The 12,854-nt window shown below is 56.6% G+C and overlaps 2 protein-coding genes across 6 annotated transcripts in view; one reads left to right on the plus strand and one right to left on the minus strand.

The window, feature by feature from the left end:
• Positions 1-29: 29 nt before the first annotated feature.
• Positions 30-8,833, plus strand: TRAF4 (TNF receptor associated factor 4). 2 transcript variants are annotated; one of them, XM_082372747.1, is made up of 8 exons: positions 39-289; positions 3,305-3,356; positions 3,937-4,041; positions 4,117-4,278; positions 4,368-4,529; positions 4,616-4,771; positions 5,032-5,323; positions 8,323-8,833. In XM_082372747.1, exons 1-8 carry the CDS (start codon positions 147-149, stop codon positions 8,646-8,648), a joined length of 1,398 nt encoding a protein of 465 aa, XP_082228873.1. In that variant the 5' UTR covers positions 39-146; the 3' UTR covers positions 8,649-8,833. The 2 variants fall into 2 exon arrangements, with proteins under 2 accessions (XP_082228874.1, XP_082228873.1); XM_082372748.1 differs by lacking the exon at positions 8,323-8,833 and having other exon boundaries at positions 30-289; positions 5,032-6,161.
• A 1,565-nt stretch (positions 8,834-10,398) lies between these two features.
• Positions 10,399-12,854, minus strand: part of FAM222B (family with sequence similarity 222 member B) — a 64,515-nt gene continuing 62,059 nt past the window's right edge. For 3 of the 4 annotated variants that reach the window (XM_082372736.1, XM_082372734.1, XM_082372735.1), the window contains one exon: positions 10,399-12,853. In XM_082372736.1, coding sequence (XP_082228862.1) covers positions 11,244-12,853 — 1,610 coding nt within the window. In that variant the 3' untranslated portion in view covers positions 10,399-11,243. The remainder of the gene's footprint in view (position 12,854) is intronic. The other variant, XM_082372737.1, reaches the window with a different exon arrangement.

The raw sequence follows: 12,854 nt of genomic DNA on the forward strand, positions 1-12,854 counted from the left end.
CCCCCTCTTCCGGCGGGCGGGCTCAAGGGCTGGGCGCAGGCCGCGGCTGCCAGTCGGCGCCGCCCGCAGCCGGGAGCGCGGCCGGAGCGAGGCGCGGGCTGTGGGGCCGCCGCGAACCCGGCCCCGCTTGCCCGTGCCCGCCCGCCATGCCCGGCTTTGACTACAAGTTCTTGGAGAAGCCCAAGCGTCGGCTGCTGTGCCCGCTGTGCGGGAAGCCCATGCGCGAGCCCGTGCAGGTTTCTACCTGCGGCCACCGCTTCTGCGACACCTGCCTGCAGGAGTTCCTCAGGTGCGGCCCGGCGGGAGCGGGGGACGGCGGGTGGGGGTGGGAGACGCCGCCGCGGGAGGACCCAGGCCGGAGGCACGCCGGGCCTTTGTCTGCGCCGCCGCCCCGTGACCTCAGGAGCGCCCACCGTGACGTCACAGGGCGGCGGTGACGTCAGGCCCCGAGGGAGGACCCCACGCACTGATCCGTAGGGTCCCGCGTGCCACGCGCCAGGTGGGAAGAATTCCGCGCCTTCCCGCAGGGTGGAGGTGGGAAAAGACGCCCTTCCTGATCCGTGGCCGGCCCTTCCCCCTCACCTGAGAGCCAGAACGGCCTCACCCTTGAACTTTGAATCCTTCTGGGAAGCGGAGGACAAAACCCTCTGCCCCGCGCAGCACCTTAAGCCTCCGGAGTTTTCACCCATCTAAGCTCTTCTGAGTCTTCGGACGTTCCGAGAACGGCAGCTATTGTTCTCCCATTTCACAGATGAGGAAACGAGATTCAAATTCAAAGAAAGGCTGCGATTTGCCCACGGTCGCACAATTACCTAAAGGCTTAACGGGTGTAAGCCCGGCCTGCTTGTGGTCGCACGATAGAGGGAGGACCGCGACGCTCCCGATCTCCCCTGAAACAGGAACCCGTTGCGTGTCCCTCCCTGCCCCTGGGGGTCCTGAGTACCGCGAGTGATCTAGAAGTCGTGAGGGAGGGGGTCGCACCCTGGGTGTGACTGAACGCCCCCTGCCCTCTTCCGACCCAGGTCTTCCCTGGGCTCTTGGGCACTCGTTGAGTTCTGGGCGCCCTGCGGTGTCCTGAGTCTCCTGTCCACGCTGGGACCTGCTCATTCTGGGGTGTGGGGAGGCAAGAAGAGGGAGCCCCGTCTCGTGGGGAGGTCGTGGGCCGAGAGCACCGGGGAAGGCTGGGTCAGCCAGTGCCCTGTGTCAGGAGGCTGTTTGCTGAGGGTTCGTGGGGCGCACGCAGGCTGGGAGAGCACCCCTGGGATTCCGTCCCTCCGTCCTCCGCAGCCCCTTGCCCGGCGGAAATCTCAGCAGGCCCTTTGTTTTCGGTTCCCCGCAGCCTGGGCCGGTCCTGCCCTCACATATGCTCCTGCACAAGCTGCTGTGCTGCCCCCTCCTCTTCCCTCACCCGCCTCCCTCCTCCCTTCAGTGTACACACACTCCCCTACCTACACACAGCCCCATTGTCTTCTCCCGTGCTCTTCCCCGGCCCTCTGGCTTCCAGATGAGGCCAGCTGAGCCTCCCCCCTCCTCAGCTGACCCACCCTGACTGCCTCGGGGAAGGAACGGGGGAGGGGGCTGTCAGGCCTGTTTCCCTCTTCTGTCCCTCTCTGCTGCTTCTCCCCTCCCCCTCCCGGAAATCCCCTCTTCCTCTCCCACAGCCCCTTCCCCCCATCCCGTCGTCTCCCCTGGGCCTGGGCCTCCACTGCACGGCCTGGAGCAGTGTCTGCCCTTGCCTCCCCACCTCGGCTGGCGCCTGAACTCTGACGCTGAGGCCCGGGAGGGAAGGGATGGTGGGACAGGCCCTGCCCCTCCCACCCTACCAGCTAGGGTGTCCATAGCCCTAGGGGAACCTTTGTCCTGGCTGGGCCCCAAGCTGCCCAGGCTAATCTTCTGCCTGAAGCCTGGGGACTTGCCTCAGTCCCCTCCCTGACTCCAAAATCACTAAGTCAGCACATTGCTGAAGCAGCCAAGCAGACCCCCTCCCCCACGGCCCACCCCTCTTTCCCTTCTCCTGCCAGCGCTGTTACTCAGGTTGGTCCAGGAAGCCTGGTTACCCTGTGGGCATGGGCATACCTCCTCAGTGCCTGGGCATGTATTATTCTTGGCATTGGCAGCATGCCCAGTAGTAGTCGTGGGGCCAGGGGGAGGAGGTGGGTGCTAGAAATCCTTTGGGCACCTGGGGCATGGACTGCCCACGTCCTGCAAAGTGCCCTCATGGACAGGGCTGCCATGTAGCCTCTGCTTCCGCCTTCATCCTTGCCTGCCTCCCACCTACCTGACTCAGACTTGCCAGAAATGCCATGCCTGAGGGTCTTCAGTCCTGCTGGGTGAGCCCTTGCCCTGCCTAGGCCGCGCCAGGCATGCATGTCTGGTCCTGGCTAGGGTCAGCAAGGCCATGTTAGCAGAAGGAGGCATGCCACAGGTTCCTTGAGTGCTAACAGCCTGGTGTGGGATTGGTGGAGGAGAGGGAGAGCAGCGGACAGGGTCAGCAGGCTTCAGGTGCCTGCCGTGCAGTGACCAGAGTCTTGGCTGTGCTTGCCTGGACAGTTTTTCTTGGACTAGCCTCTCTTCTGTGTACAGGGTAGTAGAAACTATCTGAGCTGTGGAATCAGACAGACCTAGTCAGTTCACCCATGAGCCTCAGTTCTTTCATCTGCAAAATGGGGACACTGAGCCCCTTCTCAGGCAGTTTGTGAGAACTGGGTGGGAGTGTAAACACAGTCCCTTGGAGCGAGCCTTTCCTCCTCTTTGCTTTAGAAGACACACCCACATAGGAGGAGGGGAGAGTTGGGGTAAGGTGGCCCCAAGCTGACCTTTGCCCTGGGTTCTTGGCTGAGCACCCTCACAGGGGCTGGGCAGCCCTGGCTCTTAACCTCAGCCCATCCGTGTTCACCTTCCCCCAACAGCTTTCAGCCCATCCGTGTTCACCTTCCCCCAGCGGCTTTCAGCCCAGCCAATGAAAAGTAACCTGGGGGCTGGGTGGCTGGGCAGCCTGTTCCTTTCGCCGTCCAGCTGCCATCCTGGGGGAGGGGTGCCAGCTGCCACCTGTTGGCCAAATGCTGTCTGAAGCAGCTGCCTCTGCCTCCACTGGGCCCAAATCCACCCTCCCCGGGACAGGAGCTGGGATCTTTGGGGGTCCTGTAGAAGTGGGTACCCTCAGGCCTCTACTTGCCCTCTCCGGTAGGGCTGCCTGGGAACCAGTCTGGTGAGGGAAGGAGGCTACCCTGGCTGAGGGGATGGGGCCCAGGGATCTCTCTTCCCATAGTATGGCGCCTTGACCCTGTCCCCTCCCCCTTCACAGTGAAGGAGTCTTCAAGTGCCCTGAGGATCAACTTCCTCTGGACTATGCCAAGGTGAGTCCACCGTGCCAGGTACCGGCTCTTGCCCTCGGTGGAGGCTGGAGCTGCTGCAGCCAGTGGGCTCGGGGCCAGTGTCAACCCGGTGCTGCGGAATCGCGCACCCCTACGAAGGTGGCCTGTTCCCTCCCACCAGGCCAGTTTGCAGATGAGGCCCAAGTCTGCCCTGTAGGGCAGGCACGATGCCCAGCCTGTGGGGGTGTACAGAGCCGCTCTGTGCCCACTAGAAGTGTCCCCTCCCGTTTGGGTGGCTGGCCAGCCCTGTGGCTGAGGGCCAGGACCCCTGTACCAGGAGGAAGGAAGCAAAGGGTGTGGAGGCTGCCTGGGGCTGAGCAGGCTGATTGGCTGCTGCTCCGAAGGGAGCGTCCTGGGCTAGCGTGTTGGGGACCCTGGAATCTAGTGTTGGAGCAGAGACCACCTGCTGCGCTCTTTATCCCTGGGCACAGAGGAGAATTTCCACCGAGGGGCTGTTACTGGCTCTAAGGTAGAGAGCTAAGCTATCTGGGGTGGAGGAGGTGGGAACTGGGGACTGTAGCAGGCTCTGACCCTGACCAGTTCCCCGCCTCCTTGCCCCCAGATCTACCCAGACCCAGAGCTGGAGGTACAGGTACTGGGCCTGCCTATCCGCTGCATCCACAGTGAGGAGGGCTGCCGCTGGAGTGGGCCACTTCGCCACCTACAGGTGAGGCTCTGAAGGGGCCGGGGTGGGGGGACTGCCCCTCCCTGGGCAGGCACTAACTGCGGCCCCTCCCACCAGGGCCACCTGAATACCTGCAGCTTCAACGTTGTCCCCTGCCCCAACCGCTGCCCCGCCAAGCTGAGCCGCCGGGATCTGCCCGCGCACCTGCAGCACGACTGCCCCAAGCGGCGACTCAAGTGCGAGTTCTGTGGCTGTGACTTCAGCGGGGAGGCCTTTGAGGTGGGTGGGGCCTGGCTGAGGGTGGAGGGAGAGTGGGGCACCTGGTGGCCCAGGGATCCCTTAACTCAGCCCCTCTGGCGTTTCCACAGAGCCATGAAGGTGTGTGCCCGCAAGAGAGTGTGTACTGTGAGAACAAGTGTGGTGCCCGCATGATGCGGCGGCTCCTGGCCCAGCATGCCACCTCTGAGTGCCCCAAGCGCACCCAGGCTTGCACTTACTGCACCAAGGAGTTTGTCTTTGACACCATCCAGGTGAGGCCCTTCCTGAGCTGTGGGCCGCGGGGCAGGTAGCAGGGAGTCAGGCTACTGACTGCTTCTCTCTGCCTCTGCGGCCCTAGAGCCACCAGTACCAGTGCCCGAGGCTGCCTGTGCCATGCCCCAACCAGTGTGGCGTGGGCACCATGGCTCGGGAGGATCTGCCGGGCCACCTCAAGGACAGCTGTAGCACTGCCCTGGTGCTGTGCCCATTCAAAGACTCCGGCTGCAAGCACAGGGTGAGATGCCTCTCTTCCTTCCTGTCAGCTCTCTTCTTGGTCCTTGAAACCTCAGACATAGGCCCTTAGTGGTCCCTGCTGTGCTGCTCTGAAGCCTCAGCCCTTCCCCTGCCAGCCAGCTCCAGCCGCCTCCTAGTGCCCCCTACCTTCCTCATTCAGAGCTGGGTGCCCACCACCCTGTACCTGCTCCTCCCCTCTCCCCTGAACTTGCCCCGACTAACTCTCCTCTCTTCCCCCATGGCCTGGGGCTTTGCCAACAGTGCCCTAAGCTGGCAATGGCACGGCACGTGGAGGAGAGCGTGAAGCCACATCTGGCCATGATGTGTGCCCTGGTGAGCCGGCAACGGCAAGAGCTGCAGGAGCTGCGACGAGAGCTGGAGGAGCTGTCCGTGGGCAGTGATGGCGTGCTCATCTGGAAGATTGGCAGTTACGGGCGACGGCTACAGGAGGCCAAAGCCAAGCCCAACCTCGAGTGCTTCAGCCCCGCCTTCTACACGCATAAGTATGGCTACAAGCTGCAGGTGTCTGCATTCCTCAATGGCAATGGCAGTGGTGAGGGCACACATCTCTCGCTCTACATTCGCGTGCTGCCAGGTGCCTTTGACAATCTCCTTGAGTGGCCCTTTGCCCGCCGCGTCACCTTCTCCCTGCTGGATCAGAGCGACCCTGGGCTGGCTAAGCCACAGCATGTCACTGAGACCTTTCACCCTGACCCAAACTGGAAGAATTTCCAAAAACCAGGCACTTGGCGGGGCTCCCTGGATGAGAGTTCTCTGGGGTTTGGTTACCCCAAGTTCATCTCCCACCAGGATATCCGCAAGCGAAACTATGTGCGGGATGATGCAGTCTTCATCCGTGCCTCTGTTGAATTGCCCCGAAAGATCCTCAGCTGAGAGCAGACCCAGCTATAGGAAAAAGGGGGGTGGGAAATGACTTCCATCAGGCAGGCTGAGCCTGGAGAGGGGGCCGGACCCCCTTACAGCTGCTTCTGCTGCCTAGGTTCTGCTACCCTGTTCCCCCTCCCTCCTTCCCTACCGCCCTCAGGTGCCTCCTTTTGGTGCTTCAGCCCTGGCCTCTGGGAAGAGCAGGTCTTGGGGTCAACAAGGGCTTGGAAACAAGCGATCCCGGGGCCTGTTGCCTGGGATCAGGGCAGACATGCCTTGGTGCCGGCCACACTCTTCCAGGGACTGAGGTGCCTGCTGGTGCTATGTCCCAAGAGCCATAGGGGGGAGGGGGAGTTGGGAAACTGAGGGGTAGTTAAAGAATCTGTCTTGAGATCTGATGTCTCCTTTCCCCAGCTGTGTCCCCTCTGGTTATTTATTTACTTAGTGCCAGAAGGGCACAGCAGGGGAGCCCTGATTTTTAATAAATCCTGACTTGTATTTATTAACTTGGTTCCAGCCTGACTCATCTGGGTTGCTTAGGGCCCAATTGTGAAGTCAAAGGACCAGTCAGGGACTGCAACTGCTCTGGCCCCAGGATCCAGCTGCACTGCTGGATCGCCCTCTGGTGGAAGACAGAGGGACTGCACTAGGTTTTGTGTGGAGGACATTTGCCTGCTGCTGCCCTCTAGTGGTTAGAGGAGAGGTGCAGGCTCTGGACGTCTTACAAGGTTTAGAGTCTCTGGTCGATACCCCACCAAGGACTAGTGCCTTGCTGTAGGCAGGTCTTTCTTGGTCTAATGATAATAGCTACCATTTATTGAGTACTTTTGATGTGGCAGACACTGGTAAGCACTTTATATGCATTATTTCTTTTAATACAACAGTCAAGTGAAATAGCTTTTAATCAAAGGACCTATCTTAGTGGGCTGTGGTGAAGACAATGCATGTTCCCAGTAAAAATAGTCGGTCCTTTGTATCTGTGGGTTCCACATCCTCGAATTCAATCAACAGTGAATTGGAAATACTTGGGGAAAGTTCCAGAAAGTTACAAAAAGCAAAAGTTTTTGGCCACTCATGGGCAAATCTACATAGTATTACATTGTATTAGGTATTATAAGTAATCTAGAGATTAAAGTATACCAGAGGATGTATATAGGTTACATGCAAATCCTATGCTATTTTATATCAGGGACTTGGTGAATTTCTGTATCCGCTGGCGATTCTTAAACCAATTCCCTGTGGATACTGAGGGATGTCTGTGAGTGCTTTATGAATGTTAGTCTAACTCCAAAGCCCAGCCCACACCCAGGGACTCCTAACCTGTGCACAGGAGCCTTCAAATTTTCTCATCCATACTTACTTTTCATACAGGCCTCAATGGGTACCTGTGATTATCCACATTTGACTGGTGAAATAGGAACAGAGGAGTGAATTGACTTCAGTGATCTTTCAGCTAGTTTGGGGCAGGGCCTGGATTTTTTTCCCCCCTGTCACTGGATTCTGTTTTAAGCTCCAGCAGTCACTAGAAGATTAGCTTCCTTTAATTTTGGCAGTAGATTTGGTTTTGGATCCTTGATGTGCTTGCTTTTTTGGCAAGTTACTTAGCTACATGGGGCATCCTTACTCTCACTGGTAAAATTAAAGTAGTCCTGCTGGATTCATAAAGATTAACTCATCAGCATAAAGTGCCTTACTCTTGCCTGGCCCTGAGAAGAGGCCCAGTGTATGGGAAGTATTGTTTAGTATGGAGAAGGTTCAAGGGCTGTAGCCTGCCTTTTCTACTTCCCAGAGACTCAGGTGAAAAGAGCCCTTATCAGAAGGTGATAGGAAAGGTCTGAACCTGAGACAGCCAGCCCGGGGAACTAACCAACTTAGCCTTCAAAAGGTCAAATTCACTGATCTAGGGAGAGATGAAGCCCTGGCTGCCTTGCTGAGAAAGTAAAGATGGCTCTTTCATCTAAACTGTCTTGGTACTGTGAAGCCTGGAAGCTGGTAGAGAAGACCATGGGCTCTAGCAGGGGAAATGCCTTCACCTAAGCACGGGCTTCACGCAGCAACAGGTAGAACCACTCTTCTGCAGAAGCCTTCCAAGAGAAGCCAGACCCCCCTGGACCAAGCTTGGGCTCCCTCTGCTGGCAGCACTGTGCCACTGCACCATTCCAGGCGGTAGGTTCACAAAGAAGGCTGGTGCCGCCTTCAGTTGCCTGCAGTGGATATTGCGATTGACCCCATACCCAGGCCTAACCCTCATTCAGTGCCTTTGCAGGCAGTCATAACTGCTTGTGGAACTCAAGCCAGATTTTGCCTCACAGCATGAGCTGGGCTCAACTCAACCATCTGCTCTGTCTAGCCCTGTGACCCTAGGCTGACTGCAGGTCTCATTTGACACAGGCAGAAGAGGGCTTTCTTTCACAGGGATGGGATGAGGAGTAAAGGAGGCAAAGCACCTTCACAAAAGGGCACCCCACAGAAAAGGGCATGCTCAGGAGGGTGCTTTCAACTCGAGCCGCCACCTAACCATCTGATTCCACCTTCACTGAGTCCCACAACCTGTGGGATCTTTCCTTCCCTCCATCACATCTTAGCCCAGACCCAAACGCAGGAGAAAGGGGAGGAGAGGGAGGAGAGGACGTAAATAGCTCTTTTGGATTTTTTTTTCCCCTGCAGACAAAAAGTTCTCCCATCAGTACTCAACCCTTAAGAAGATTCAAACCACCAGGAGGGCCACTTCTCGTGCTACAGATCACTTCCACCTGCCAGAAGTCCTCAAATTCCAAAATGTTCGAGAAGGTTGGAGAAGGTTGTGGGGTGGGGGGAAGGAAACCACCTATCACACCACCTATTACTTCCACCTGCCAGAGGTCCTCAAATTCCAAAATGTTCGAGAAGGTTGGAGAAGGCTGTGGGGTAGGGGGAAGGGTCGTTTAGTCTTAAGCTGGCTTATTAGCAAACCGGATCCCCGTTTTTCAGTGACGGGACAGTCCTTGGAGTGAAAGTGGCATTACATTGAACTGGACCAACAGTGAAGGGCAGCGAACCATTCTTAACCACCAAATCCCACCAAGCCCCCTGCAGCCCTGCCTAGGGGGAGGGCCGGTCAGCCAGGTGCCCTCCAGGGGCTGACTGAACACACCTGGTCTGGGATAATGGCGTGGGAGGGCTTCTGATGGGGACAAATACTATAGGGATCCCCTTAAAAATGAGAAATTACTTCTCTTAATAAGACATATTAAAAACCGTTACGAAAGATCACCTCAAACACTGACAGCATTAAACGAATAGGACAAGATCAAAGGTGAGTTTTTTCATTTTACTGGTTTATAATAATCTTAAAAACCCCATCACACCCATAAACCACCACAGGTGAGAAGATGAGGGAGATGGAGAATGAATGCTACAGTACGTGGGCAGTGTGGGGATCCAGGTATCTTCTAGGGGCAGTGTGGAATGGAGGCAGGGGGTGCGGATAGGAGGTCCTGGCTTGGACCCTTATTGCTGGTTGGGGGTTGGCTGGCAGAGGGGGAGAGGGGCTCAGGGTGAACTAGGAAACATCTCACACCAAAGGCAAGGGTAGGTGGGGGGCAGGGGGTCACAGTATATTTTCCATGCAGACTAGGGGTGGGAGTGAGAGCTTCAGAGGCTTGCACCCCTACACAGGAAGAGATGGGTTTGAGGTTTGACTTTAAGCCCCCAAGTTGGTGTCTGGTCCAATTTCCTAAAATGGCAGCTCACCTTTTGGGGAGAGGCATTGGAAAAAATTACCGCAAAAAATATCTGGTTTGGAGATCAAGCAAGGGATAAGGGGAGACAATGGTGTTCATTCAGAAGCGAGAACTGGAAGGGGCCCCTGGGTGAGATGGTGGCCAACACACAGGGAGAAGGCATCGCACCAGAAGCTGCAGGTGCTCCTGGGGGCTCAGGACAGGGAGGTGCCAGTGTTCACAGACGGCAGGAAAACCACTGGGAACAATGAGTTAGGACTTAATGTTGCTATCATTTGGCATAACACAATCAGGCATTTTTTTCTTTTTTCTCTTTTTAAATATAAGGCAACTTGCCAACACATAATTTAAAAACTGGTCTTCAGTCACATTGCTTCAGCTCACTAGAGAATTTCTGGCTAAAGAACAGCAGACAATATAGTAAACAAAACCCCAAATCTTAAATAAGAACATCAGCTCACATTCCCCAGAGACAAGAGGAAAGGGTAGGGCTGGCTTGGTTTAAAAAAAAAAAAGAGCCCAACTATGCATCTTTAACAGAAGGGTGCAAAACATTACAACAAAACATAATCTAAGTTTAAAGTTACAGAAAAGTTTTAAATTTCTAGCCAACTAACTGTCACCTGGGAATGAGACTTGGAGCATGGAGTGGGTGAAGAAAGGGCGAGGGGCAGAAGGGGCTGTTTCCGAAAGAGGCCCATCTCCAGCTGTTAGAACCATGCTCATTTGGTAAAGGAGAATTCTAAGAGCTTAAGGCTTTGTGTTTTCTTCTTCGTTAAACTGAGGGGCTGCGAAAGGTGACTAGACAGTGAATGCACCTGTGGGGCCGTTCACACACATTGCTACTCAAACCCACACTACGTTCATACAGAAACAGGACGTTTAAAACTTACAGCGTAGAGCAATATTCTTAGCCAGTGTAGAGAGAACCAAATGCACTTTAACTTTTTTTTTCAGTGTTTTTAATTCCAAACTCCAATGTGATCATCCCATACCTACTACCTAATCCCTCAAGAAAGACTTTTTGTTTTGTTTTGCGTTTTTTTTTTTTTTGAGGGGGGAGTGGGGGATGAGGGCAGCAGATGACTTAGGAGAGAGACAGCAGCGAGAAAGATCTTGGGTATGCTGGACGGTCTCGGCATTTCTCTAGGGATGGAAAGGGAGTCAGGAACCAAGGTATCAATCCAAACACAGGTTTTTTTCCCCTCGGTCTCAAGGCTATGGCCACGTGCGTGCAGGATGCCGTTGAGGAGTGTGGCAAGGACAAGTGCAGTGGCTCTGGGGTCAATGCAGATGTAAAACAAAGCCTCGAGGAAAGGAGAAGGGCTGGGAGGAGATGCAGACTGGGTCAGTTTTGATTTGAGGTCTTTGGGTAAACAAGGAATTGGCTTTCAGAGCACTTGGGAGGTCTGGCTTCTTAGTCCCAGAGAGAGAGACAGACAGGGAGAGACCTAGCTTAGGTGGCTGGGCACTGACAGCTACCTGACCTAGGGGGCCCTTCCCTTAGCCCACACCTCAGTCCAAAGAGAAACAGTGAGAGGTGCAGGAATAGACAAAAGGGGGCTGGTAGGAAATGGCTGGGGGGGAAAAACTGCACTGATAGGCAGGCATTAGAGACAAAAGCCTGAAGTTGGGATTAGGTCCCAACATAAACCCAAAAGTTGCTGGGGCTGGTGGAGGGGAAGATGAGAGCAAAGAGGATGCCCCTGTGTCCTCAATTAGATCCCACTAAACTCCCTTTCGTAGACATCTAAGAATGATCACGTTGGAGCAGTGAAACTTTGAAACTATTCAATTACTCAAAAGTAAGACTAAACCTAGGAGGGTGATGTATGATGTGTAGCTTGTGGAGGGCACCAGGGCTACCTATCTATACCCAGGGTGCTGAATATGAAGATTTCGACTATCTGTGGGATCAGGGGCTCGGCTGCCAGGGGCTCGGTGGGCCTTGCTCAGCATGGCCAGGCTCTGGTCTCGGAAGCAGGCCTGCGGGAAATCCCCGCTTAGGTAATCCAGTGTCTGCACCAGGCTGTTCTGACTTGCCACCGGACCGCCCCCGGTCCCTGCCCGGTAGTGGGCCCCAGCCGCTGCCGCCGCGCAGTCGAGTGGTGCGCCCGCAGGCTGCCCACTGTGGAACGGCATGGCGAGGTCCTGAGACCCCGAGCTGTCGCTATTGGGAGTGGGCAGAATGTTGTTCCACAGGGGCTGGAAGTAGTGACCATTGGGGTAGGCCAGTGGGGCTGCCAGGCCGTTGACTGGTGGGGATGGGGTTGGCTTCTCCAGGGGTGGCTTCAGATGGAAAGCCTGCGCCAGGCAGAGTTCCTGCGGGTAGGCAGGGGCCTTGCCCACAAAGCCAGGCCCTGCCAACTCGCGTCCTGCCGCATGCTTGCCTGTCAGGCCAGGGGCCGGCGTCCCGCCGGCCTCACTGCACATCTGCTGTAGGTGGGCCAGCTGGTGCTGGTTCCAGGCGACTGGCTTGAGGTCGCTAGGGTAGCCAGTGGGGGCTCGAGAGATGCCCGTGGGCAGGTTGACAGGGCCTGCAGCGGGCAATGCGGCTGCGGCCGCGTGGGTGTGCTCCATGGGATTGACCACACATGAAGGCATTGGTGTGGGGACGCCGTGGGTCGACACCCGAGTGCTTGCATTGATGAGCAGACTGCGACTAATGGGGCTGGGGTTGGCGATCTGGCCCTCACACACTGAGGTAGTGCTGATGCCTGCCCTCGTCTGGCAAAACTGGTTGATCTGGTGCACGATGCTGCTCAGGTCCGGGGGCTGGCTGTGCTGCAGGGTGGCCGCCATGGAAAGGGGGATAGTTGAGGTAGACACGGTCACATTCGGGGGGGCGTCTGAGTCTGGCATCTTCCGGCCTCCGTGCAGCAAGGGAGTGGGGAGGTGCTGGAGACCCTGGTGAGACAGGGCCTGAGGGTGGACCAAGCCCTGGGTTTGGGCCATGGGCTGAGGGTGGCCCAGGCCCTGAGGCTGCTGGAGGCTCTGAGGGTGGGACAGCGCCGGGGGTGGCGGGATACCCTGAGGGTGCTGCAGCGTCTGGGGAGGGGCATGGGCCGGGGTCTGTGCATGCTGCAGGGCCTGCTGGCGGGCCAGAGCCTGGGCCTGGGGGTGGGCTAAAGTGCTGGGTGCCACAGTAGCATAGGGCGCCACTGGGGGGTTCATGATGGCCTCAGGGAGCAACCGGGCTCGGGTGCCGTCAAAGTCCTTGAGTATGCTTTTGGCTGGCACTTTGACAATGGCAAGCAGGCCTGCCTTGGTGGCAGCCTGAGTCGGGTAAGGGCTGTAGCGCTGGGCTGATGTGTCGAGGCCGTTCACAGTACGACGAACGTGTTTCCGCTGGGGAACCTTCACACTGTTGGGGAAGATTTTTATAGTCAGTGGGTTGTTTGCGACCTTCTTAGCATACGCGTCCAATTCGGCTGGGGTAGGATAGTGAGCAGTTCTCATTTTCTGTGTAGTGTCCCC

The sequence above is a fragment of the Balaenoptera borealis genome (genome assembly GCF_965194805.1).
Source record: "Balaenoptera borealis genome assembly, chromosome: 20".
Classification (NCBI taxonomy): domain Eukaryota; kingdom Metazoa; phylum Chordata; class Mammalia; order Artiodactyla; family Balaenopteridae; genus Balaenoptera; species Balaenoptera borealis.